The sequence below is a fragment of the Piliocolobus tephrosceles genome, chromosome 14 (assembly GCF_002776525.5).
Source record: "Piliocolobus tephrosceles isolate RC106 chromosome 14, ASM277652v3, whole genome shotgun sequence".
In the NCBI taxonomy this organism is placed as follows: Eukaryota; Metazoa; Chordata; class Mammalia; order Primates; family Cercopithecidae; genus Piliocolobus; species Piliocolobus tephrosceles.
In genome coordinates this window covers 88805367-88831930 of record NC_045447.1, presented here as the reverse complement: position 1 = coordinate 88831930, position 26564 = coordinate 88805367, and the positions used below count along the sequence as shown (strand labels likewise).

Genomic DNA, 26564 nt, shown 5'->3' with positions numbered 1-26564 from the left:
TTTGACATTTTTCTCTTAGACCAGAAAGGTTTTCTCTTGTCTTGGTGACATTAGTATTTATGAGACAGGCTATGCCGAGATAACCAATATATTTCAGTGACTTAGCACAAAGGTATTTCTCCCTAATGCAAGGTTTGGTGAGAGCTCATGGGGGCTGTCCTCTATGCAGTGACTCAGGAATCTGGGATCCCTTTGTCTTGTGACATAGCTATGTGAACATTTGGCTCCTGAGGTCTATGGCAGGGAGTGAGAGGGATGGAGAAAGTCTAATGGCTTTTAACTGCTCTGGACAAGAAGTGCCCAAGTCACCATCAGACCACAGCCTACTGGTTGGAACAGGTTTCACAGCCCCAGCCTAATGGAAGGGAAGCTAAGAGACGTAGAGCACCTCTTGAAATACTGCTGGGAATTGTGGTGAACGCTCTCTCTGTTACAGTAAACTAATGGATTGAGTTGATGTACATTTAATAGATGGAATTAAACTGGCTTGATCAGTTTCTTAGACTCTAATCAATTCCTGAAGACAATTCTAGGAATAAGGAGCCTTTGGATGAATTCAACAATACCCTTTTTTTTTTTTTAATTTATTTTCCTAACCTCTGGTCCAAGGGGGGGGGCAAAGTTGGATATTAGCTAATCAAAAGATGTTCACAATTCATTACTGCTTAAACAAAGAAGAACAGATTCTCTCCTCTCAGCACATTTATGTTATTCCATAGACCACGTTGACTTGAAATACATACTGTGTGAGAAAACAAAAGAGTTTAGCCAAAGAAGGTCTAGCTGTTCGTGGGCAAGGGTGTTTTAGTCAATGACTAGACAATCTTATTATTTGCAGGTATAATTGTGATAGTTGCTGGTGTTTGGTTTCTTTTGAACTTCAAATCTGTGGTAAAATTCTGGTTGTGCTATGCTCTTTTGCAGACAGCAAACATGTTCTATATTGTGATCATCATGGCCATAGTCTTGCTGAGCTTTGGAGTGGCACGCAAGGCCATCCTTTCACCAAAGGAGCCACCATCTTGGAGCCTAGCTCGAGATATTGTATTTGAGCCATACTGGATGATATACGGAGAAGTCTATGCTGCAGACATAGATGGTATGTACGGGATTTTGCCATCATGCAGAAATTGTGCCTTCATAGTTAACAAGAGTAAAATAAATCTGAAAAACAATCCTCTAAATCTAAAAATGTTTGAATTTATGATATTCTGTGCAGTTAATGTGCTAAATGTTTGTCTAGAGTGGCAGGACTGTGATTCATCTTATCTCTCATTCTTTTAAAATTCTTTATTTGTAGTTTGTTCAAGCCAGCCATCCTGCCCTCCTGGTTCTTTTCTTACTCCATTCTTGCAAGCTGTCTACCTCTTCGTGCAATACATCATCATGGTGAACCTGTTGATTGCTTTCTTCAAGTAGGTTATTTCAATTAAATATGATTATTTTATTTAAATAAGAAATGTGGGCAGATATGTTGAGTAGACTCACATGTACTTTGAGTATGTAACCTTTGATTTTTGTGTGTTCTATGTTTTATTATTATTGTTTTGAAATATGTGCATAAAACTACTGGTAAGAAGGATGCAGAGTGTGGGAAATGGTGAAATAATAAATGCAGTCATCCATTGTTATCTGTGGAGCGCTAGTTCCAGGACCCCCTGCGGATGCTAAATTCTATGGATGCTCCAGTCCCTTATAGAAAATGTTGTAGTGTTTCATATAACCTATGCACATCCTCCTGTATACTTTAAAACATCTCTAAATTATCTATGATACCTAATATAGTGTAAATGCAATGCAAATGGTTGCTATATTGTATTGTTGAGGGAATAATGACAAAGATAAAATGTCTCTGCATGTTCAGCACAGACACAATCATCCTTTTCTTTTCCCCAAGTATTTTCAATCTGTGGTTGTTTGAATCCACAGATGCAGAACCCACAGATATGGAGGACTGACTGTGGAGGGAAAGTACAATGTAACAACATCAAAATGCGAGGAGATCTTGAGTTGTGATTAGGCAGTAAGTTCGAATTATGAAAGGATAGCAAGTGATGGAATTGCAGGTTGGCAAAGGAGTTCTTGATATGCTTTCTTCACTTGCTCCCAGCTTCCCCTGTTCTGTTTTCTCTTTCTCTCTCTCTCTTCCTTTCTTCTTTTCCTTTCCTTTCCTTTCCTTTCCTTTCCTTTCCTTTCCTTTCCTTTTCCTTTCCTTTTCCTTTTCCTTTTCCTTTCTTTCTTTTTTCTTTTTGAGATGGAATCTCGCTCTGTTGCCCAGGCTGGAGTGCAGTGGTGTGACCCCAGCTCACCACAACCTCTGCCTCTGAGGCAATTCTCCTGCCTCAGCCTCCCAAGTAGCTGGGATTACAGGAGCCTGCCACCATGCCTGGCTAATTTTTGTGTTTTTAGCAGAGATGAGGTTTCACCATATTGACCAGGCTGGTCCCAAACTCGTGACCTCAAGTGATCCACCTGCCTCTGCCTCCCTAAATGCTGGGATTATAGGAGTGAGCCACTGCACCAGGCCCTCTGTTTTCTTCTCTGTCACTTCTCACTGCTTCTCAATCTTCGGTTCTGGATCATCTTCTCCCCAACCTTTTAACATTGGAATGTCCCTGAGCCCGGACCTGCCTCTTCCTTTATTTATGCTTTTCGTGATCTCTTTCAGTTTCCTCTATATCCTGAGCACACCTGATTAATATCTCCAACCCAGCTCGCTTTTTTTTTTTGAGACGGAGTCTTGCTCTGTCGCCCAGGCTGGAGTGCAGTGGCCGGATCTCGGCTCACTGCAAGCTCCGCCTCCCGGGTTCACGCCATTCTCTCACCTCAGCCTCCCGAGTAGCTGGGACTACAGGTGCCCGCCACCACGCCCGGCTAGTTTTTTGTATTTTTTTAGTAGAGACGGGGTTTCACCATATTAGCCAGGATGGTCTCGATCTCCTCACCTCGTGATCCGCCCGTCTCGGCCTCCCAAAGTGCTGGGATTACAGGCTTGAGCCACCACGCCCGGCCGCCAGCTCGCTTTCTTAAACTCCAGCCATGGAGATCCAACTGGCCCCTTCCTTCACCAGTTAGAAATTTAATAGATTTCTAAAATTTAGAACACCCAAACTTCATCTCCCCTCTTTCCCAACATACTTTTATTTATACTATTTAATGTAGTCTTTCCCAAATCTGCGAGGAAGAACATGAGTTTATGTTGATGTTCTAAACATCAACATAAACAGTTTTGTTTACACCAAACAGTAAACAGTTTTGTTTACACCAAAAACTGAGTAGTCATTCTTACTTTTTCTCTACTCCACACCATGATTCTGTACATAGAGTCATTCTTAATTTCTCTTGAACCTCTCCCTCTAAACTCCCAGGAACTTCTGTTAACTCAACCTTCAAGTAGGTAACTGATTTAACTACCTTTCACTACCCCACTGTTATCACAGAGTCTCTAATTTATCTCTCTGCTTCTGTCTTTGACTCCCTATATTCTTTTCTTAACACAGTAGTCCAAATGACCCTTTAAAAGCAGACATCAGAGGATATTACTCTTCTGCTCCAAACTCTTCAATGCCTCCCATTTTACTTCTGGGTAAAAGTTTAAGTCACTACAATGACTTATATGACCCCATGTGAGTTGGCTTTCCTGTCACTTCTTCTTCTCTTTTTTTTGAGATGGAGTTTCACTTTTGTCACCCAAGCTGGAGTGCAATGGTGTGATCTCAGCTCGCTGCAACCTCTGCCTCCTAGATTCAAGCAGGTCTCCTACCTCAGCCTCCTGAGTAGCTGGGATTGCAGGTGTGTGCCACACACCTGGCTAATTTTTGTACTTTTAGTACAGACAAGGTTTCACCCTGTTGGCCAGGCTGGTCTTGAATTCCTCCACCCACCTCAGCCTCCCAAAGTGCTGGGATTACAGGTGTGAGCCACCACGCATGACCCCTGTCACTTCTTTTTTTTTTGATGGAGTCTCTCTGTTGCCCAGGCTGGACTGCAGAGGTGTGATCTCGGCTTACTGCAACCTTTGCCTCCCGGGTTCAAGTGATTCTTCTGCCTCAGCCTCCTCAGTAGCTGGGACTTACAGGTGCACGCCACCACACCGGGCTAATTTTTGTATTTTTAGCAGAGACAGGGTTTCACCATGTTGGCCAGGCTGGTCTCGAACTCCTGACCTCGTGATCCACCTGCCTTGGCCTCCCAAAGTGTTGGGCTTACAGGCATGAGCCACCATGCCCGGCTGTCACTTCCTAAATCATGCATCACACTACTCTTCCCCTGACCCATTCCTCTCCAACCACATTGGCCCTTCAGTTTTTCAGACCACACAGGTGCCTTTGTGCTTGCTAGTCCCTCTGCCTAGAATGCTCTTCCTGCAGCTACCAGTATGGCCCACTTCCTCACCTCTTCTTGTCTTGCTCAGAAGCAAGCAATTTATCTCAAACAGTGAAAAGAGTGCCTGACATGTATGTGTTTTGTAGACAAAAGAAACCAAGTGAAGCAATGGGAAGAAACTCATATTTTCTAGATGCCTCTTAAATGTCAGACACTGTGCTAGGTATTTGATTCCTTGTTTACCTTACCGAAGAGAAAAAGATAAGAAAAGAGAAAATCAATTTATGCAGTATAAGTAACGAAAGTAGGGAAGACATGGGTTGAGAGTTAGGCAAAGTAAATCAGAATTCTTAAAAAAAAAAAAAAAGTGGGCCGGGCGTGGTGGCTCAAGCCTGTAATCCCAGCACTTTGGGAGGCCGAGACGGGCGGATCACGAAGTCAGGAGATCGAGACCATCCTGGCTAACACCATGAAACTCCGTCTCTACTAAAAAATACAAAAAACTAGCCGGGCGAGGTGGCGGGCGCCTGTGGTCCCAGCTACTTGGGAGGCTGAGGCAGGAGAATGGCGTAAACCCGGGAGGCGGAGCTTGCAGTGAGCTGAGTTCCGGCCACTGCACTCCAGCCCGGGCGACAGAGCGAGACTCCGTCTCAAAAAAAAAAAAGTGACTGCTGTGTTGTTACCTATACATGGGGAAGACATACCTTCCTGCTTGTTATATGATAGTCATCAGTTCTCTTAGCCCAACCATTTTAGGAACTTAGAATATTTGCTGGTGTTTAGTTATAATAGCTATTTTTATATATCAAATAATAAAAGGGTCTGAGTTTTTTGGGGGGGGCGTGAGGGGAGACAGGGTCTCACTCTGTCACTCAGGCTGGAGTGGTACAATGGTGTGATCTCAGTTCACCTGGTTCAAGCTATCCTCCCACCTCAGCCTCCCGAGTAGCTGGGGCCACAGGTGCGTGCCATCATGCCCAGCTGAATTTTGTATTTTTGGTAGAGATGGGGTTTCGCCATGTTGCCCAGGCTGGTAGTCTGAGATTTTTATTTATTAAAAATATCCAGTGTCTCATTGCCCGTTTGCTCTCAGGGGAAAGGCTCACACCCCCCATCTTAGCCCCAGGAAGGTAAGTGGGTGCTGGTGATGGGATGGTGTGACGATCCTGCTGTGAGTGTCACCAGGAGGCTCTTTGGACTCTTTGGGAAGGAGTGTCACCCGGTCAGGTGGTGTGCTCCCAGTCACTAGGGGTGTACACTCGAGGTTGGGTGAACACCTGCTGGTCATGGTACCCAGTGAGTCTTGCCCAAGTGGGCAGCTGAACAGAGGCCCCTCTGGGTCTTGGAGTCCAGAGAACTGCAGAGCAGCCCAAGGGGTGTGGGTCAGTTTTGAGTGGCGGCCAAGTCAGGGAGCCCGTGTGCCTTATGTTTGGGTTTGGTTGACTTGGCCACCACTGAAAGAAACAATAAGTACAGGCTCCTGGTACCTGCACATCTCCTGCAAATGGCCCAGAGAACAGCCTTGAAGCCACCTTTCCCCTCCAGGGGACTGATCCTGTCCCTAATGCTGCAGTGGCGTCCAGGGATCAGGGGAACATTGCTTTGAGAACTCTCCTGCCCGTTACAGAGGCAGCACAAAGCCGGTGCCCCCTGAGCCAACACGGCACTGGGATGGCTTTTTAGGAGAGAACTCTGTTGGTGACAGTCACATCTCAAATATAATAGCTGATTTTAAAAGCCAGCAGCAACGAAGCCATATACCTGAGTACAGGTGGCATTTGCAGAGAGCCATGGGCTGGAGAGGGTCAGATGGGGCCTCCCACAGGGGGATCCTGGGGGCGCTGCAGCTCAGAGTGACTCCCAGCTCTGTCACTGGCAGGGCAACCCCTTCATTCTGGAGTCTTAGCTCTGAAAGCCCCTAGTGGGGGTGCCCTTTCAGATGCCCCCTCTCCATTTCAAAGGCTCTGATTCTCGATCTTGAAACCAAATGCAGCACGGACACTTGATTTCCGTTTCCACTGGGATGGATGGAGGTCTCCTTTCTAGCCCTAGTCCAGGCGGCCAAGCCCATCCTGGCATCAGAACATGCTGAGCACATTTTGTAGGGTGGCACCTTTTTATCCAAGTTACTAGCTACACATCAATGTTTAAAGAGAAAAAAATGACCTTTCATTTTTTTTTTCTTGAAACTTGAGGAAACAGGATATGTACTACTGATTTGTTTTTTTCTTAAAGAAAACTAAATGCGTAACTGCAGAGTGCTAGAGGTGTGTATTTTTCATACAGTTGGGGGAAAGTATTTGTGCTGCTTTTTGGAGATGGACTGGAATGTCTGGTTTCTGTCCCCGGGCCTGGCAGCTATGTCTATTTTCTGTAGAAGGTGCCACAGTGAGACCTGGAGCCACCCCTTCCTGCCCTGGCGCTGTTTAGAGCTGGGGAGCCTATGGACTCTCAGCCTGTTTCTCCCTTCTATTCAACCACTCTGATGTGGGGAGACAAAAAGAAATAGAACTTTTTGATAAAGTGATAGAAACATTGATTTGAACTATTTTAGTAGAAGGAGTACCAAACAAGACTCTGATAGTGTATACTTTGAGCTAGATAAATAAAGGCCTCTTTTTGAGCCTCCTGGCCAGCAACAACAACAAAAACAAACGTCCAGTGTCAAAAAAGAAGTTGAGAAATCCTCGCATAGGACAAATTTCTCATGTTAGAGATGAACACACTGAAGACAATACAGACTGACCAACCCCAGATCTGCCTACTTCTCCGGGAGCCGGTTACAGACAATTCTTTATAAAATAATTGAAAAAAACAAAAACAAACAAACAAACAAAATTAAATACACTGTGAAGGTCGCCACCTGCTGGTGGAAGGCTGTTGTCATGTTGGAGTGAAACAACTATTAATAGCATGTGCAACCCTAGAGTTTCTCACTCATTGACCAGGACCCCAAAATATGCATTTCTGACATGTTCTCAGGTGATGCTAACGCTGCTGGTTCAGAGAACATGCTTGAGAACTACTGAGATAACCCAGTCATCTATGTTTCAATCACCTTCTGTATGGATTCTGAGAAACTTCTATTCTTACCCAAAGATGGCATTCTCTAGGATAATCCTGGTTCCTTTCCTTTATCACTGTTCAAGTTTAGGGTTATCTGTGTTTTTATTTGCTAAATTTGGCTACCTTCCTCAAGTTCTACTCTGCTATCTTTCTCTAAAGAAACTAAAATTTTGACATTGCAAGAAGAATTTTTTTAAAAAGAAACTAAATTTTGTTAGTCTATGCACAATATTAAGATGGACATTTTACTGTGTTACTCTTATATCATATTATATACTTAAGTAGTTAAGGATGATCTATTGTTTCAGAATAACTGTAGCCCCAATCATTACCCCCATGACAAGTTCTATAATATCAATATTCACCGTTCTATCTCCATGTTACAGCTACAAAGTGACCTACCAATAAGGAGTTACTTTTATTGTAAAGTTAATCTAAATAATTTGTCTGGATTTTCATGGAAGCTCTGCTTTTTGATTTAAGATGAATTGATTCTTCTTCCATTTCTTCATTTACACTATTCTGTTTGAGTGTTTTAACTGGGATTTTTCTAGCAGTTCTCACATTTGACATTAGATAGATGATACAGAGGAACATTAAATCTGTTTCCCATAAACGATGAATTATGGACTGAAAAAGAGCTTTTATGTGAGAAGAGATGGTGACTTGAGAATAGTGTTGAGTTCCAGAACGGATTTTCTGTTCATTACACTGAAAATGTTGACATTTTCTTTTCTCTGATTGTAGTGTCTGCCTTTTGCCTGTTATTCTGATTAGCATGTTTGATTGTAGAAGGTAGCTAATATATTTTGTTTGGTGGAAGAAGAATCATAAACACAGTGGATAGTATTTGTATTGGGTAACTGCCAGTAATGTCAGGTGAACCAATCATAAATGCTGGAAAATACAGAATCTGTTACCTTTCAAGACTTCATATTAAAACATTGTCCCGCCCTTACTTCATCTTACAGCAATGTTTACTTAGATATGGAATCCATTTCAAATAACCTGTGGAAATACAACCGCTATCGCTATATCATGACGTATCTGGAGAAGCCCTGGCTGCCCCCACCTCTCATCCTGCTGAGCCACGTGGGCCTTCTCCTCCGCCGCCTGTGCTCTCATCGAGCTCCTCACGACCAAGAAGAAGGGGACGTTGGATTAAGTAAGTTGTTCTGTGTGAGGCAGGAGGAAGAGAGCAAAAAGTAGAGATTCAAGGCAAAGATGCACCGGAGTATTATAAGTTAAGTTCAGGGCACTGGGGGGCTCTGGGAGTTCCCTGACAATAGAATATCAGCTGATGCCCTGGGTCTAAGTAAATATATTGACTTCATTATGAGGTCGCAGTGCCTTTTGCCAAGATGAACGGATACTTAGAAAGGAATAGGTAGGAGGAGAATCTCTGCTCAATTGTGTAAAGGTTTTAGGTTACATGGAAAACCTGTGTTTTCTCTGCTGACCAGAGAACTCATCAGAATAACTCCTAGAGAGTAGTCATGTGACCTGTACTGTTCTCCTTGTTGTGGAAGATAGAATTCAGACAGAATGGAGTTACAGAAGGCCTTGGGGTCTGAGAGAAAAGATAAGCAAAGCTGGGCTTAACTTATTAACCGGGGTCATGGTCCTCTGATTCTCTAATCTACTGAGCATGGAGGTGATTCTGAAATGGATGTTTCTTATTTTCAAGAACCTCAACTCAGAATGCGGTAGTGCATGCCTGTAGTCCTAGCTACTCAGGAGGCTGAGGCACAAGAATTGCTTTGAGCTCAGAAGTTTAAAGCTGGAGTGCGCCATGATCGTGTCTGTGAATAGCCACTGCACTTCAGCCTGGGCAACATTGTGAGTCAGGATGCGGAAATAGAGATTCTGACTTCTGTTTTTTCAAAGCATAAGCCTATATATTTTGAGGTTTTCCTAATTCGTCTTGTTTAGCCAGATCTTCACTGCATGATATGACTATCATACTAATTGTTGTCAGAGAACATTGCGTTTGGTGGTTTTACAAATCTTCTGTAGTTCCTATCAAGCAATTCCACAGTTGGTACCAGGCCCATTTCTAGATAGTTTCCAGAAATACAGGAAGCAGGTGGCATAAATACACAATCCTTTTCCCAATTCCTAAATCTGAAATACCTCTGAAAACCGAAAGCCTTTTTTCTTCATAAATTGAGGAAAGACTTATTTGGCAAAAAAAAAAGGCTGATAAGAATTGATGTGAAGCCATTTATTTTCTTTATTTCTTGGAGTATGAATATTCATTGATGTTGCTGAAGAAAATGTTTGATTTTAGGGATTGCTTTAACCTTAACTAGGGATTTCACTTCATTTATGATATATTCACTATATTAACTTTCTGAAACTAGAAAAGAACAGTTCTGAATTCTAAAATACTCTGGATTCCAGGAGTTTCAGCTAAGAGACAGTTTATGTGTTTAGGTGGGTCCTTAGGGGGACAGGTCATCCCCTGCAGTATATTATGGGGTTGACAGGGTGATAGGCTTTTGCTGGTGGTAGGTGACTCTGTGACGTATTTTTTCTCCTCCTAAGTCACTTTGAAGATTTTTTCTTTTCTTTTTCATGCCCCACTCCCTGATCAAGAGATTCAGCCTTTGTACGAAAGCCAAAGCATAACTGAAGTTAACTTGAAGGCTTATAATTATACTGTAAATTTCAGGCTGCTAGTAGAGAGACGTCCCAGGCTTTGGCTGCAGGACCATTGCAACCTAATAGCAGAGTGTGAATTGCTTGATAAATCCTGGAATTGACTAGGATTTGCCCAGACTTCCTAGTACCACATGAAAGAACGTTTCCTGGGTTCACCTTGGTCTGCGCTTATAGGGTGATTTCATAAAAACTCGAGTAAAGTTTACAATGAATTCACCCTGAGCTTTCTGGAACATTCTTGAATTTTCGTAACATTGCTTCTGATCCTTTATATTGAGGATAAAGACATTTACACAAGGGGCAGCAGTGCCACCTTGCGGACAATTACAGGAAAGCGCCACATACTGCAAGCCGCACCTGTCATTGGAATTACTGTGGGTTGTTTGCTCTCAGGGACCCACATAAGGTTCACATCATGACACCTGTGAAGTTTCTTGCTCATAGGAGATTCTTCAATGAAAGAAGACTTTAGAGTTGGGTAGGGGATGGGAGATACCAAATCTTTTCAGTATCTGAAAAAATTTTTCCTGCCATTTAAATCAGAAAGCACTGTATATCTGAGTTGTGAATACATTTTACAGCTGAATAATACTTTTAGCCATGTTTCCAATTTAAAATTAAGATATTTTGTCATTTTTTTCAGAAAATAATGTAACAATTGCATTTTAAATAAATTCTGGAGAACCATGTTAGTTCTTTTTGTCCTAATGTAAGCAAAACCATTCAAGAAAGAGAACTTTCCAATTTAATCCTTTTAGCAGCATCATTTCATTTAGATATCTTCTAAGTATTATAAACTTGCTTAAAAGATGGTATATTATTCTATTAGGCAGGATTGAAAGCCAAGGTAATAGTCCAAATGTGAATGCTGGAGTTTGATGAAGAATTGCGTTAGCCTTATAATATCACTTAGTAATGTGTCTTTTTAATGAGTTATTTATGATTGTGTCAGAGAAGGTATACAGCCGTGATTGGCCATTGAATGGTAATAATAACATCTCATTCTTCAGTAGAAGGACTTAGTATGCACAAACTCTGTGTAACAAGGTAAAACTTTCTTATACTTACTGGATTAATTTCAACAGACTGCCTTCTTCTAATCTTACATTTAACCAATTGGTTATTTACTGTCATTGTAATAGCTAAAAGAGTTGGAAGAAAGGTTAATTAGTGAGTACAAATACGCACTTTGATAGAAGAAATAAGACCTAGTGTTCAATAGTTCGGTATGGTTTTTGTTGTTGTTGTTGTTGTTGTTGTTGTTGTTTTTAGAGGTGGGGTCTTGCTCTGTTGCCCAGGCTGGAGTGCAGTGGAGCGATCTCAGCTCACTGTAACCTCTGCCTCCTGGGTTCAAATGTTTCTCCCACCTCAGCCTCCTGAATAGCTGGGATTATAGGCTTGGACCACCACACCCAGCTAATTTTTGTTTGTTTGTTTGTTTGTTTTAAGGAACGGAGAGTTTAATAGGCAAATAAGAAGGAGGAAGCTCCCCCATACAGAGACAGAGGGAGGGGGGCTCCAAAGCCGAGAAAGGAAACCCCCAATTTTTGTGTTTTTGATCGAGGTGGGGTTTCACCATGTTGGCCAGACTGGTCTTGAACTCCTGGTCTCAAGTGATCCACCTGCTTCGGCCTCCCAAAGTGCTGGGATTACAGGCATGAGCCACCATGCCCTGCCATCAGTAGTTTGACTACAATTAAAATTAATTGATTATACATTTCAAAATAGCTAGAAGAGAATAATTCAAATGTTTCTATCTTAAAGGACAGGTAAATATTTAAGGTGATCTACTTCAGCCTCCTGAGTAGCTGTGACTACAGGCTTGTGCCACCAATTACCCTGATTTGATTATATGAATGTATCAAATTATCACATGTATCTTGAAAGTATGTACATCTAATATGAATCAATTAAAATTTAATTAATTTTAGAAAGTGTTGGCAGAGAGAAAAGAAGAAAATCAGATTCCCCATTTTCATATAAATGCAGTGAATTTTTGTTAAATGTGAAACATTCCTACCTGTGAAAATATTGAAGAGAAAGAATTCTACATATGAGTCATTTTCAAAGAATGAATAGGAGAGACCCAGGCTAGTGTTTCCAGTTCTTTCTTTTCCTTTTTTGAGACAGGGTCTCGCTTTGTAGCTCATGCTGGAGTGTAGTGGTGTGATCACGGCTCCTGCAGCCTTGACCTCCCAGGCTCAAGCCGTCCTCCTTCCTCAACTTCCTGTGTAGCTGGGACCACAGGCGCCTAGCTAATTTTTAAATTATTTTGTAGAGAGAGAGAGTCTGCCTATGTTGTCCAGGCTGGTTTCTAATTCCTGAGCTCAAGGGATCCACCCCCCTCAGCCTCCTAAAGTGTTGGGATTACAGGTGTGAGCCACTGCGCCCGGCTTCCAGTTGTTTATTGGTGCTGTTTCTGCATTAATATTAGAAATAGTTTGACAAGGTGACAAACTTTTATCACAACAGGCTACCGTTTCTCATTTTCAATACACGTGGAAGAAAAGCCACTCATGCCCTGAGATGAATAATGATTCTTTCTGTGTTTCATACTTATTTCTATAGAACTCTACCTGAGTAAGGAGGATCTGAAAAAACTTCATGATTTTGAGGAGCAGTGTGTGGAAAAATACTTCCATGAGAAGATGGAAGTTGTGAACTGTAGTTGTGAGGAACGAATCCGAGTGACATCAGAAAGGTAAAATATATAAATCTTTTCCATTCTGAAACCACTACCAAAACGTGATTCCATTAGAATATCTAAAGGAGTAGAAAGATATACTTTCAAATCCCAGAGGTTTGAGTTCTTTATAATTTGAAATATTTAATAACATAGAATATTCATGTCATCAAAGTATATTTATTGAGCATCTACTATATTCCAGGCACTCTTTTAGTTACTAGGAGTAAGTGGTTAATAAGACACAATAATCCTTGTCCTCATGGGACTTACCTTCATGCGTGCGTGTGTGTGTGTGCATGTGTGTAGGTGGTGAGAGAAATGAAGTGGGTGGAGAACAAAACCTAAGCAAGGAAACACAAAAATAAATTTGTAATTTAATATCAGGCAGTAAAAGAGCTATGAAGAAAAATAAAGTAGTTGGAGAGAATAGGAGATGATGGTGGTGTGAAATCTAGCGGAGTTGGGGGTTGAGTGGACTGTTTAGATGGTCTGGTTCTAGAAGGCCGCTCTGAGGGATTGGAGTAGAGGCCTGAAGGAAGTGAGGCAGTGGGCCAGGCAGGGGCGTCTGGTGGAATAGCGCCCCTGGCGGAAGGAACAGCAAGCGCATCCGCCTATCCGCCTGAGGCAGCACGTTGTGTCTGGCCGCACGCAGCGAGAGGGGAGGAGGAGGAGGTAGATGGAGGGTGCTGGTTGGATGGGGAGTCGTGGGGTTCTCAGGGTGTCTGACCTGAGGTGGTTGTACAGTGGAGTTGGTGGCTGCTTCACTGAAGTGGGTGAAGAGAGAATAAGAGAAGCAGAGACTGCAATTACAGGTGGCTTTTGGGAGAAGTGTTACTGTGCAGGGAAGCATGATGAGGTATGGGGACCTGGTGAGGTTTTTTTGTTGGATTTTGTTTCATGTGGCGATAAATGAAACAGCATGGTCCTGGAAATGATCCACCAGCAAGGGAGAAACTCAGGAGCAGGAGGGAGGAGGCCATGTGCTGAAGAGAAGTCCCTGAGAAACTGGGAAAATGGAGGGTCTCGGCTTTTCCCCGAAGCGGGGGAATGGGACGCGATATGGCCAGACTAGATGGGAATGCAGACAGGGTTGGGGGGCACCCAGGTCTTGAGGCAAAGTCGTCGACTGGGTGTGCCTGTGGGCGGGATTTTGAGGGGGACAGGCGGTATGGGGGGCATTCAGAGGTTTGAGGAAAGAGGAGGAGATGTATTGGAGAGAGTGAACGTATTAGGAAGCTATAATGTCATCTGAGTTACTGTGGATTTATTACGAATTGTGGGTGCATGGCATTGTGTGAAAATACGGAAGGCTACATGTGATGAAATTCACTTTTTTAAAACACAGAATTGTTCTTGTAAATGGAAGCAAATTGACAGAAGTTAAATGTGTTCCTTCATTTTTGAACATACATGGAACTGACTATGACGTATTATACCTAATTATGCATGTTTTTTTCTGATGTGCATATATCAGATAGAGAGATGCGAATCCTTAAATATGGCTTTAGTTAAACTGAATCACGTGAAGAATTTTCTAAATGGTTCACGATGGGCATAAGTCGTGTTTATATAAACCTGGACTTCTCTCTTGGTACCGTATTTATATAAATCTGTGTTTCTGTGCCTGATTGAATTTCAGATCAAATTTAATATTGAGAAAAAATTGAGTACCAAAGTTTGAGCCCACAACATTTGATTTCACCTACATAATATCTTTAGTCCATAGTTATATGAATTTCTCTTTCCTTCTTCTACAAGTTCTGCCCCCCTTTATAGCTGTGCTCACTGATTGCAACAGGCAAGCTTGGTTCTCCATTTTGTGTGAAGCATAGACCCATATTAGGAGCTTACGGAGCTGGGATGAAGTCCTACTTCAGGCACTTACTAGTTATGTGGACATGGGCAAATTTGCTGAACCCCTTTGAGTCTTGGTTTTCTTTTTTCTTTACTTTCTTTTTTGAGACGGAGTCTCACTCTGTCGCCAGGCTGGAGTGCAGTGGCTGATCTCGGCTCACTGCAACCTCTGCCTCCCAGGTTCAAGTGAGTCTCCTGCCTCAGCCTCCCGAGTAACTGGGATTACAGGTGTGCGCCACCACACCCGGCTAATTTTTTGCATTCTTAGTAGAGACGGAGTTTCACAGTGTTAGCCAGGATGCTCTCGATCTCCTGACCCGCCCACCTCAGCCTCCCAAATGCTGGAATAACAGGCGTAATCCACCGTGCTCGGCCGTTTTCTTATTTGTAAAATAGACATGGAGGCCGGGCAAGGTGGCCCACTCCTGTAATCCCAACACTTTTGAAGGCCAAGGCAGGTGAATCCCTTGACATCAGGTGCTCAACATTAGCCTGGCCAACATGGCAAAACCCCGTCTCTACTAAAAATACAAAGAAAATTAGCTGGGTGTGGTGGCACATGCCTGTAGTCCCAGCTACTCAGGAGGCTGAGGCAGGACAATTGCTTGAACCCAGGAGGCGGAGGTTGCAGTGAGCTGAAATCGCACCACTGCACTCCAGCCTGGGCAAGAGAACGAGACTGTATCTCAAACAAACAAAAAATAAACAAACCATGGAAATAGCCCTACCTCTTAGAAATGTTGTGATGATTAAATGAGATAATATAGATGAACTGTGTGGCAGAGTGCTGACTCATAGAAAGGGTACAATGAAAGTTATCTATTATTAAGTAAAAGTGGGCCTCTCAAAATTGTGAGTATAATTTCTTTTTAAATACAAATTCCCCTCCAACCCTTAAGGAAAGGGGAATGAACAGATAAGATTATGAACTGGGATAAGTTTATGGAGAGCTGGCTACTCTAAACTATAAACTAAGGAAGGAGTTTAGGTGGTCAGAGATATGGACGGATTTACCTTCAGTAATGGTGTGGATTTGAGGGGTCAGAATGGGAACCAGGAAGACCATTTGAGAGAACAGTGCAGCACACTGATGTGTCCACAGCCTTGCCAAGGTTGGTGGTGGTGGGATTGAAAGGAAGGGGTGAATAAGACATTTAGAAAGAACAATTCATTAGGCGTGTTAAGGATCAGATGTGGAGCTAAGGGAGAGCATAGAGTCCACAACGACTTTCAGACCAGAGTAGGGTAATCAGGTAATCAGAGTGGCACCACCGAGATAAAGAAGGCACAGGAGGTATGAGGAGAAAGCAATGAGGTTTAGATTTCTTGAGCTGAGATTCTTGTAGTATATTTAGCCAGAGATATTCAGGAGGCTTTGGATGTGTGCATCTGAAGGCTCTGGGGAGCATTTGCACTAGTGGAGGAGCTCATCTGCTTATTGGGACAGTCAACTGTAGGAGTCACCTGCCTACTGTAGGAAACTAAAAGTGTGACAGAGGAAGCGATTATGCCCAGGAAGCAAGAGTGAGGGAACCTAGTGAGCTGAGAGTTAAATCCCGGGAGGCGCCAACACATGTAATGGGCAAAGAAAGAGAAACTCATGAAGAAGACCGTAAATAACCATTCAGAGGAGTATAAAGAGAACTAGAAGAAGGTGGTATCATAAGCTAAGTGAGCACAGAGTGAAAATTGAGAACCAGACATTTATAAACCAGTAATTCAATGATAAAATCCTAAAAACATTAACCATCATAAAGCATTGTATTTCTCTTGGATTCTTTTCTTGGGATTTGATAGAGGGTTAGAAGTTAAATGGATTTGTACCTTCTGAAAATTATGGGTACTTCCAAGAGGTTTAGAATTTGGTTATGAAGCTCTAATTTATTATTATTATTATTATTATTATTATTATTATTATTATTATTATTATTGTAAGTAGAGTCTTGCTCTGTCGCCCAGGCTGATATGCAGTGGAGTGATCAGAGCTTATGCAGTCTTGAACTCCTGGGCTCAAACGATCCTCCTGCCTCAGCCTTCCAAGTAGCTAGGACTATAGGCACATGCTACCACGCTGAGCTAAGTTTTAATTTTTTAATTTTTGTAGAGGTAGGGTCTTGCTAATGCTGCCCAGGCTGGTCTTGAACTCCTGGCCTCAAGCAACCCATCTGCCTCAGTCTCCCAAAGTGCTGGGATTACAGGCATGAGTTACTGCATCTGAGCCTGCAGCTCTAATTAAACTTCAAAATGCAATCCATTTTCCCTCTTGATGGAGCTATCTCAGTGGCACTGTTTTTATACTGTCATCTTTGTTGAGGTCATTTGTGGGGACCTCATAAATGAGGTATGGGAAAGAGGGGAGAATATTTCCTGAGGTAACTAAGCAATGATGTGAAGAAGGAGGGGAAGAAGACTCGGTGGATTTTGCATGTTAGCCTACCTCTGAAGAAGAGATTGCTATATCCTCCTAGAATCAAGTGAGTTGTGACAGTGGAAAAAGAGAACATAATGAGGCTGTTTTAAATCTTACTTTCCCTATTTGGGACTCTTAACTTCTTTTTTGATCCTAGTAGTGTAAGTCAGCTTTTCCCTTTCTCTGTTCTGTGGAGTAAGATGCTTTTAGGTATTTTTCCACATTAAGCATGTCTTGGTACATTATATTTGGGAAATACTGTGGTTTTAAAAAGTATAAACACTGTAACATAATGTGCATTGTAATTCGTCAGTACAGAGTTATAGCTTAAGCAGGTCCTACCACTATATGACCATGAAACCTTACTGAGGAACATCTGTGACACCTCCCAGCATGGGAATTGTTGGTGTAGTTCATGTAGTACTTCATGGTACTCTCGAAATCCCCAAAAGAATTTGCCTAGATCCTACCTAGGTGAGTTGCTGAGAGGTACCAGAAGGCGGTGGTCAATGCCACTGAATATGGAGTCGGCCTGTCTGGGTTTGATGCCTGATGTTTTCATGGGCCGTGTGACTCTGGCTCTGTGACCTAACCCTTTTTTTTTTTTTTTTTTAAGACAGAGTTTCGCTCTTGTTGCCCAGGCTGGAGTGCAAATGGCATGATCTCAGCTCACTGCAACCTCTGCCCCCTGGGTTCCGGTGATTCTCCTGCCTCAGCCTCCCCTGTAGCTGGGATTACAGGTGCCTGGCACCATGCCCGGCTAATTTTTTTTTTTTATAGAGACGAGGTTTCACCATATTGGCCAGGCTGGTCTTGAACTCCTGACCTTAGATGACCCACCTGCCTCAGCCTCCCAAAGTGCTGGGATTACAGGCATGAGCCACCGTGCCTGGCCGACCCAAGCTCTTTTCTATGAAAGGATAATAGTAATGCCTACCTTATAGAGTTGTTAGATGGATTAAATAAAATAGTACAGGTAGATCTTTATAAAATGCTTGTCTCATAGTGAGCACTCAAGTGAATATGGTGATTTTCATGATGACTGTAATTGTACTTGCTGTTATCTCATTTTAAGGCATCTTGCCTAAAGGCCCATAATAAAACAATTACCATTCTCATCTTTCTTCCGTCCTCCTCGTACCTTGCATGGGAGAAACTAAAATTATAAATTTTATGTGTCAGAATGACTGAAAGACTAGATTAAATTAATGTCACTAGTGGTCCAGCAATATAATCAAAATATGTTTCACAGGACATCAAGTTTTAGAAATTAAGTACCTATAAAAGCAAGGGACCTGATTTGAGGGTGACCAGGTTATTTGTCTAACAGGTTTCTATTGTAGCGTGTTACCTGTGGCTGTGAATAGTTGCTGGTTTCTATTGTATCATTCGATTTGACTGCTGCTAATGGAACTTAATGAGTCTCCATTACTGGTGTTCAGATTGTACTGTTTTTGAATTAGATGAAACAGTGCACTGGATGGAGAGGCTCTAATTAAGCATATTTGGAAGGGAGTATACATATATTTTGTGCTGTTTCCCACATCATCCTTGCCAGTTCTAATTTTGCAGATTCCAGAAGGTCAGGAAGCATTTGTTAAGCCTCTGTTGAGTTATAGAAGTTGAATTCTATAGCAGAAGCAAGAAAAAGAGGGTTCTACTCACATAGAATATAATAAAAATGGAAGATACCACTCTTTTTATTCTTTAATTTCTATTTACAAAGGTCCCAGAAAGAGGAAGTGGAAAATCTTTCTTTCAATCCCTGTGACTTGAGATGTGTTCTAAAGATGGGAAGTCTAACACTATTTTGGGAAGTACTTGTCACAGCTGAGTGTTAAACTCTTCGTGGCATAATCACGACTTCTCCCTGCCCCCAGATAAGAGCGGGAATCATTTTTCATTTCTGCAATGGTCATGTCAGCCATGACACAGTTGGTTACATTCCCTCCCACACTGTTTTTTACTTTAATCTTGTTTATCGAAGATTTTCATTATTGAGAAACTGAAACCATACCTCCTCTCCCTCAAACAATAGAACAAGGGAAGAAAAGAAAGAAAAAAACAACGTGATATGCCGGAGTTCACTGTGAAAATTTTGGCTTTTTAAAATTTAGTCTTCTACATATTTCCAGTTAAAATGATACTATTTTGTATCCTGTTTTTTTTCTGCTCTTATGCATCAAAAATATTTTCTCCAATTAATTACATATACTTTGTAAATATATTTTAACTGTTGTTTCTGAACTTAAACATTGTATACCAATTTTGAAAACATAATGCCAAACATAGTAGACATCCCCAGCCTTGCCTCTACCACCAGAAATAGCCTTATAAAATAATTATCAACAATGTATGATTTTTAATGGCTGCATAATATTCTGTCTCATAATATAACAAATATCTGTCTGTTTTAGCATAGTAAGATTACATTTGCTTTATATTTATTGTGTCCCTGTGTTCCATCCTTGCTATCACGGAGTTGTTTCACTTTTTCTTTTTTAAATAAAACGAATGCTGTTATGATATAGATGAACTCGTTATTATCTTAATTTTCATCTCTGATTGCCTAATGAGGTTGACTATTTTACTGGGTTTCCTTACCTTTTGTGTTTTATCTTTTAATCTGTTCATGTCCTTGGGAGTCTTGGTAATTTTTTTTCCCTCAATAAGTATGAAAGTTTTTGCTTAATCAAGGGATATCAATGCCTCATCAAATTTATTAGAATATTATTTTTCCAATTTATTTTTGTTTTAAACTTTTGTATTCCATTTTCGCATGCAAGTTTCTTTTTATGTAATCAACTCATACATGTTGTAATTTATTCCGTTGCTAGTGAAGTTTAGATAGCTGCATTAGTTTCCCAGGGCTGCTGCAGCAAAATACCAAAAACTGGGTGTCTTAGAATAACAGAACTTTATTGTCTCATACTTCAGGAAGCTAGAAGTCCAAAATCAAGGTGTCGCTATCCTTCCTTGCCTCTTCTAGCTTCTGGTGTTTGCTGGCAACCATGAGTGTTCCTTGGCTTGTAGATGCATCACTCCAGTCATATGGCCATTTTATCCCTGTGTGTCTTCACATCGTCTTCCTTCTGTGTGTGTCCGTGTCAGAATTTCACATTATAAGGACACCAGTCATACTGGATTAGGGTTCAGCCTGATTATCACATTTTAACTTGATTACTCTATCAATATCTGATTTCCAAATCAGGTCACATTCTGTGGTTCTGGGGTTAAGGCTTCAACATATCCTTTTTGGGGGATACAAAACCAACCTCATCCATATACAGAGATAATTACAAGGAAATGTACAGACATAGAGTAACCATCTCTCAATTAAATTAATTTTTACTTTTTTTTGAGATGGAGTCTTTTTCTGTTACCCAGGCTGGAGTGCAGTGGCATGATCTGGGCTCACTGCAACCTCCGCCTCAGTCTCCTGAGTAGCAGGGATTATAGGTGCCCGCCACCATGCCAAGCTAATTTTTGTATTTTTAGTAGAGATGGGGTTTCACCATGTTGGCCAGGCTGGTCACAAACTCTTGACTTCAAGTGATCCACCTGCCTCCCACAGTGCTGGGATTATAGGCCTGAGCCATTGCACCTGGACTAATTGTTACATTTAATTCAATTTGCTTGCAACTTATATTTACATTTGAATAGGTGAAGATGCCTTGTGTTGCTTTTACATGAATCAGTGACTGAACATCATAAACTTTGGTTAAAGTATTCAAACAACTTTAAAAATTTGCATTAGGCTTTTTCTGAATAAAGGTCTTCTAAAATGGATTTTGTTTGAAACTTGGGAAGCCTGTTTGAACAGTAGAGTTAGAGATTTTTTTTTTTTAATTTTAAAGATCCGTGTTTTTTTCTTCTTAATTACATATTTGATTATTGATTCTGTTTCTATCATTCTTCTTTCTTCCTCAGGATCTCCTATACACATTAAAATTGTACGATGCTTGCTATTAGGAAGTATTCAAGTGTTTGTTATGTAAATGAATAAATATATTAATGAATAAAAATGGGATGATTGATCACAATTGAAGGAATCATTAGCTGGAACTGGAAATGTGGTTCTGAAATATTAAAAAGAAAGAAGGGCTAGAAATGTAGATTTGTGATTTGTCCTCTCCTATGGGTAGTAGTGGGCATTATAGGAGTGGATGAGATCACCTGAGATGAGAGTTACGTATTGGGGGAAGAAGAAGGCAAAAGACAGACTTAACCTAGGGAAGCAGCTGAGACTCAGGAGCCATTTAAGGATGGAAGTAGGGTAGGAAGAGAGCAAATTCCCACTGGCTTAATGTGCTTGTTGGTTTTCTCCCTCCCTTCACCACTAGGGTTACAGAGATGTACTTCCAACTGAAAGAAATGAATGAAAAGGTGTCTTTTATAAAGGACTCCTTACTGTCTTTGGATAGCCAGGTGGGACACCTGCAGGATCTCTCTGCCCTGACTGTGGATACCCTAAAAGTCCTTTCTGCTGTTGATACCTTGCAAGAGGATGAGGCTCTCCTGGCCAAGAGAAAGCATTCTACTTGCAAAAAACTTTCCCACAGCTGGAGCAACGTCATCTGTGCAGAGGTTCTAGGCAGCATGGAGATCGCTGGAGAGAAGAAATACCAGTATTATAGCATGCCTTCTTCTTTGCTGAGGAGCCTGGCTGGAGGCCGGCATCCCCCAAGAGTGCAGAGTGGGGCACTTCTTGAGATTACAGACAGTAAAAGAGAGGCTGCAAATGTAAGAAATGACCAGGAAAAGCAAAAAACAGAAAGTAGTATAGTGGCTTCTGGGGTGTCTCCTAACAAGCAAGCACACTCAAAGTATGGCCAATTTCTTCTGGTCCCTTCTAATCTAAAGCGAGTTCCTTTTTCAGCAGAAACTGTCTTGCCTCTATCCAGACCCTCTGTGGAAGCAGACACAGATGTGCTGGCAAATGAACAGGACATCCATACTGAGGTTCTTGTTCATCTGACTGGGCAGACCCCAGTTGTCTCTGACCAGGCATCAGTGGATGAACCCAAGGAACAGCACGAGCCAATTGCTCACTTAGTGGATGGACAAGACAAGTCGGAGCAAGTGCTACCCACTTTGAGTTGCACACCTGAACCCATGACAGTAACCTCCCCTCTTTCCCAAGCCGAGATCATGCAAACTGGAGGTGGATATGTAAACTGGGCATTTTCAGAAGGCGATGAAACTGGTGTGTTTAGCATCAAGAAAAAATGGCAAACCTCCTTGCCCTCCACTTGTGACAGTGATTCCGCTGGGAGTGAACAGCACCAGAAACAGACCCAGGGCAGCTCCCTATCTGATAACTCAATGAGATCAGCCCAGAATAGTGAATGCTCAGAGGTGGGACCATGGCTTCAGCCAAACACATCCTTTTGGATCAATCCTCTCCGCAGAGACAGGCCCTTCGCTAGGAGTCATAGTTTTAGATTCCATAAGGAGGAGAAATTGTTGAAGATCTGTAAGATTAAAAGTAAGGAATAAACATTAAAAAAACAGCATTAAGTCCTTTGCATTGCTACCAGTTTTTTTTTTTTTTTTTTTTAATCTATGACTCTTAACCACATTGTCATTCTCCCCGTTCTGTCAGCTTTTTCTGTAAAACAAAATGGCCCCTCCTTACTGTTGTCAACTTTCTCATGTAGACCATTTCCCTTACAGATCTTTCAAGCTCTTCAGAAATAGGGCAGGGAGCATGGGTCAAAGCAAAAATGCTAACCAAAGACAGGAGACTGTCAAAGAAAAAGAAGAATACTCAAGGACTCCAGGTGCCAGTAAGTGTACTGTTATTCCATCTTTTAGGTTTTGAGCAGTCAAGGTAGTGGTCTTAGTTTGATTTATCTTTATTGTAAAGTGTCATCTACACAAAATAACATTGTATTGAAAGGTTTGAAGATACAATTTGTTCCTCTTTTTAAGAGATGGGGTCTTGCTCTGTTGTCCAGGCTGATCTTGAACATCTGGGCACAATTAATCCTTCCACCTCAGCCTTCCAAGTAACTGGAACTACAGGTGTACACAATCACACCCAGATATAAATTTAAGAGTCATTAGAGTGGATATACTGCAATTTATTTATCTGCTAACATGTTGAAGGACATTTGGGTTGTTTTCAATTTTTGGCTCTTCCAAAAACTATCACGAACATTTGTGTACAAGTCTTTTTGTGGACATATGTTTTAATTTCTCCTTGGTAAAATACTTAGGAATGGAATGTCAGAGTCATATGGTAAGTGTTTTTTAATTTTTGAAGAAACTTCCAAACTGCTTTCCAAGGTTATCATAATATTTTACATGCCCACCAGTAATTTGTGAGCATTTCAGCTGTTCCACATCCTCACTGTCTTAGTTTGTTTTGTGTTGCTATAATAGAAACCCCAAGACTGCATGGTTAATAAAGAAAAGAAGTTTATTTCTTACAGTTCTGGAGGCTGGGTAGTCCAAGGTGGAGGGAACACATCTGGTAGGGACTTCTTGCTGGTAGAGACTCTCTGCAGAATCCTAGGTGGCACATGGCGTGGGGGGCTCCTGAGAGAGCCAAACAGGCTTTCATAACAGATCCATTCTCATGATAAATAACCCATCCTCTCCATAATCCATTAACTCATGAATGAATTAATCTATTCGTGAGCCAGAGCCCTCATGATCCAGTCACCTCTTAAAGGCTCCATCTCTTAATACGATTACACTGGGAATTAAGTTTTAACATGAGTTTTGGAAGGTAAAAACATTCAAATCATGGCAGTCACCAATTCAGCATACTCAATCTTTTAAATTTTAGCCATGTTAGTGAATGTGTAGTGGTATCTCATGGTACGATTTCATTTGTATTTCCATAGTGACGAATGCTACTAGACATCTTTTCATGTGTTTCTTTGCTTTCTGTACAGTCTTGCATTGCTTAATGATGGGGATACTTTCTGAGAAAGGTGTCATTAGGTGATTTCATCATGACACAAACATCATGGAATGTACTTACACAAACCTAGATGGTCTAAGCTACCACATGCCTAGGCTGTCCCATGTAGCCTGTTGCTCCTAGGTTATAAACTTGTACAGCATGTTACTGTACTGAACACTTTAGGTAATTGTAACACAATGATATTTGTGTATCTAAGTGTATCTAAATAGAAAGAGTCAGTAAAAGTACAATATAAAGTATAAAAATTGGTACACCTGTATAGGGCACTTACTTGCAGGACTTGGAGGTTGCTCTAGTAGTGTCAGTGAGTGAGCGGTGAGTGAATGCAAAGGCCTAGGACATTACTGTACACTACTGTAGACTTTATAAACACTATACACTTAGGCTACACTAAATTTATAAAAAAACAAAATGTGCTACGATGTTATCACAGCTGTAGTGTCACTAGGTGACAGGCATTTTTCAGTTCCGTTTAATCTTATAGGACCACCATTGTATTAGTGGTCTGTCATTGGCTGAAATACTGTTATGAGGGGCATGGCAGTATATCTTTTTTGGTGACATGTTTGTTCAGATCTTTGCCCATTTAAAAAATTGGGTTGTTGTCTTATTATAAAGTTGTGAGCATTTAAAAATATATGTTCAAATCCTTTTTTGAGTAGACGTTTTTGCAAATATTTTGTCTCAGTGGTTTGCCTTTTAATTTTCGTAAATGTCCTTTGAAGCCATATTTTTTTTTGATGAAGTGTTTGATTCTTTTCTCTTATAGTCTGTGATTTTTGTATCACATTTAAAATATTTTTGCCAGGATCACTAAGACTTATTCTCATGTTTTCTTCTTGGAATTTTATAGTTTTAGTTCTTGCATGTAGGTCTATAGCCCATTTTGAGGTAATTTTTGTATATGAAGATAGCTAAGAGTTGAGTTTCTTCTGTCCTCTTTCTTTCTTGAATATGAATATCAAAATTTTCTACTACATTTTGGTAAAAAGATATCTTTTTCAATTCTGTTCTTGACCACATTAACAATAATAGAAGATATCTTTTCTCTATTGAGTTGCCTTGACATCTTTGTCAAAAATTAGTTGACCATATAGATCACAATATGTATGGATCAATTTCTATCTCTATGCCAATATTATCCTATTTTGAATACAACTTTATGATAATTTTTGAGTCATATATTAAAGGTCAATTTTTTTTCTTTTTCAAGAAGTTTGGCTATTTTGTGTTCTTTGCATTTCCTTATAAATTTAGAATCAGCTTGTCAATTTTTATAGAGAAGTGGGCTAGGATTATGAATGGAATTGCCATAAATGTATATGTCAATGTCGGGAAAGTTGACATCTTAACAATAATGAATCTTCTGATTCACGAACATGATATATTTCTCCATTTAGGTCTTCTTTGATTTCTTGAAGTAATATTTTATAGTTTTTAGAGTACAGATCTTGCACATGTTTTGTTAAATGCATCCCTATTTCATATTTTTGATTTTATTATAACTGTAATTAGTTAACAATTTTAATATCTGATTATTTGTTTATGGTATATGGAAGTTTTTTGATACTGGTCTTATATTTTGCAACCTTGATAAGCTTCCTTACTTGAGTAGTTTTTGTGTAACTTTTTAAGAATTTTCTATATACATGACCATATCATGTACAAACATAGATAGTTTTACTTCTTCCTTTCAATCTGGACACGTTGTGTTTCCTTTTCTTGCCTGATTACACTGACCAGAACCTCTGGTATGATATTGACTAGAAGTGATAAAAGCAGATATCTTTTCCTGTATCTGTTCTTCGGGGAAAAGCATTTAATCCTTTACCATTAAGAATGAGGTGAGTTATAGGTTTTTCTATAGATGTGCTTTATCAGGCTGAAAACTTTCCTTCTGTTTTTAGTTTTCAGAGAATTTTTATCATTCATGGATATAAGCCTTTGTCAAATGCTTTTTCTGTATCTACTTAAGTGATCAGATATTTCTCCTTTTGATTGTGTTATTTTATAGTGATTTCATTAATTAATTTTATAATGTTAGAATTCTTAGAATATTAAATTACCTTGCTGGGATGAATCCCACTTGATCATGATTTTTTTTTTTTCATATTGTTTCATTTTGCTAAAATTTTCATTAGTTTTTTTGCATCAATTATTGAGGGATAGTTGTCTTTAGTTCACTTTTATTGTAATATCTTTGTCTGGTTTTGGTATCAGGATGATGCTTGGTTTATTTAGTGAGTTGGGAAGTATTCCCTCCTCTTCAGTTTTCTGGGTGAATTTGTAAGGAATTGATATTATTTCAGTCTGAAGTATTCGGTAGAACTAACCAATGAAACCATCTTTGTGGGAAAGCATTTAACTACAAATTCAGTTTCTGTAATAGATATAGAGCAATTTAGGTTATGTAATTCTTCTTGAATGAGCTTTTTGTGTGTGTGTCAAAGAATTTATTCATTTTGTTTAAGTTGTTTACTTTATTGGCATAATGTTCATAATTTTCTCTCATTATTCATTTATTGCCTTTGAGATCTGTGGGTAGTGACATCACTTGTTTTGTTCCTAACATTTTATTTCATTTAGTCATTTATTTATTTTTGAGATGGAATCTTGCTCTG

The 26564-nt window shown here is 40.5% G+C and overlaps 1 protein-coding gene across 1 annotated transcript in view; it reads left to right on the top strand.

Moving 5' to 3' along the window:
• Nucleotides 1–26564, top strand: part of TRPM6 (transient receptor potential cation channel subfamily M member 6) — a 160860-nt gene that overhangs the window by 100622 nt on the left and 33674 nt on the right. Inside the window, exons 22-27 of the mRNA XM_023213293.2 lie at nucleotides 925–1099; nucleotides 1301–1415; nucleotides 8364–8557; nucleotides 12625–12757; nucleotides 21350–22494; nucleotides 22683–22795. Coding sequence (XP_023069061.1) covers nucleotides 925–1099; nucleotides 1301–1415; nucleotides 8364–8557; nucleotides 12625–12757; nucleotides 21350–22494; nucleotides 22683–22795 — 1875 coding nt within the window. The remainder of the gene's footprint in view (nucleotides 1–924; nucleotides 1100–1300; nucleotides 1416–8363; nucleotides 8558–12624; nucleotides 12758–21349; nucleotides 22495–22682; nucleotides 22796–26564) is intronic.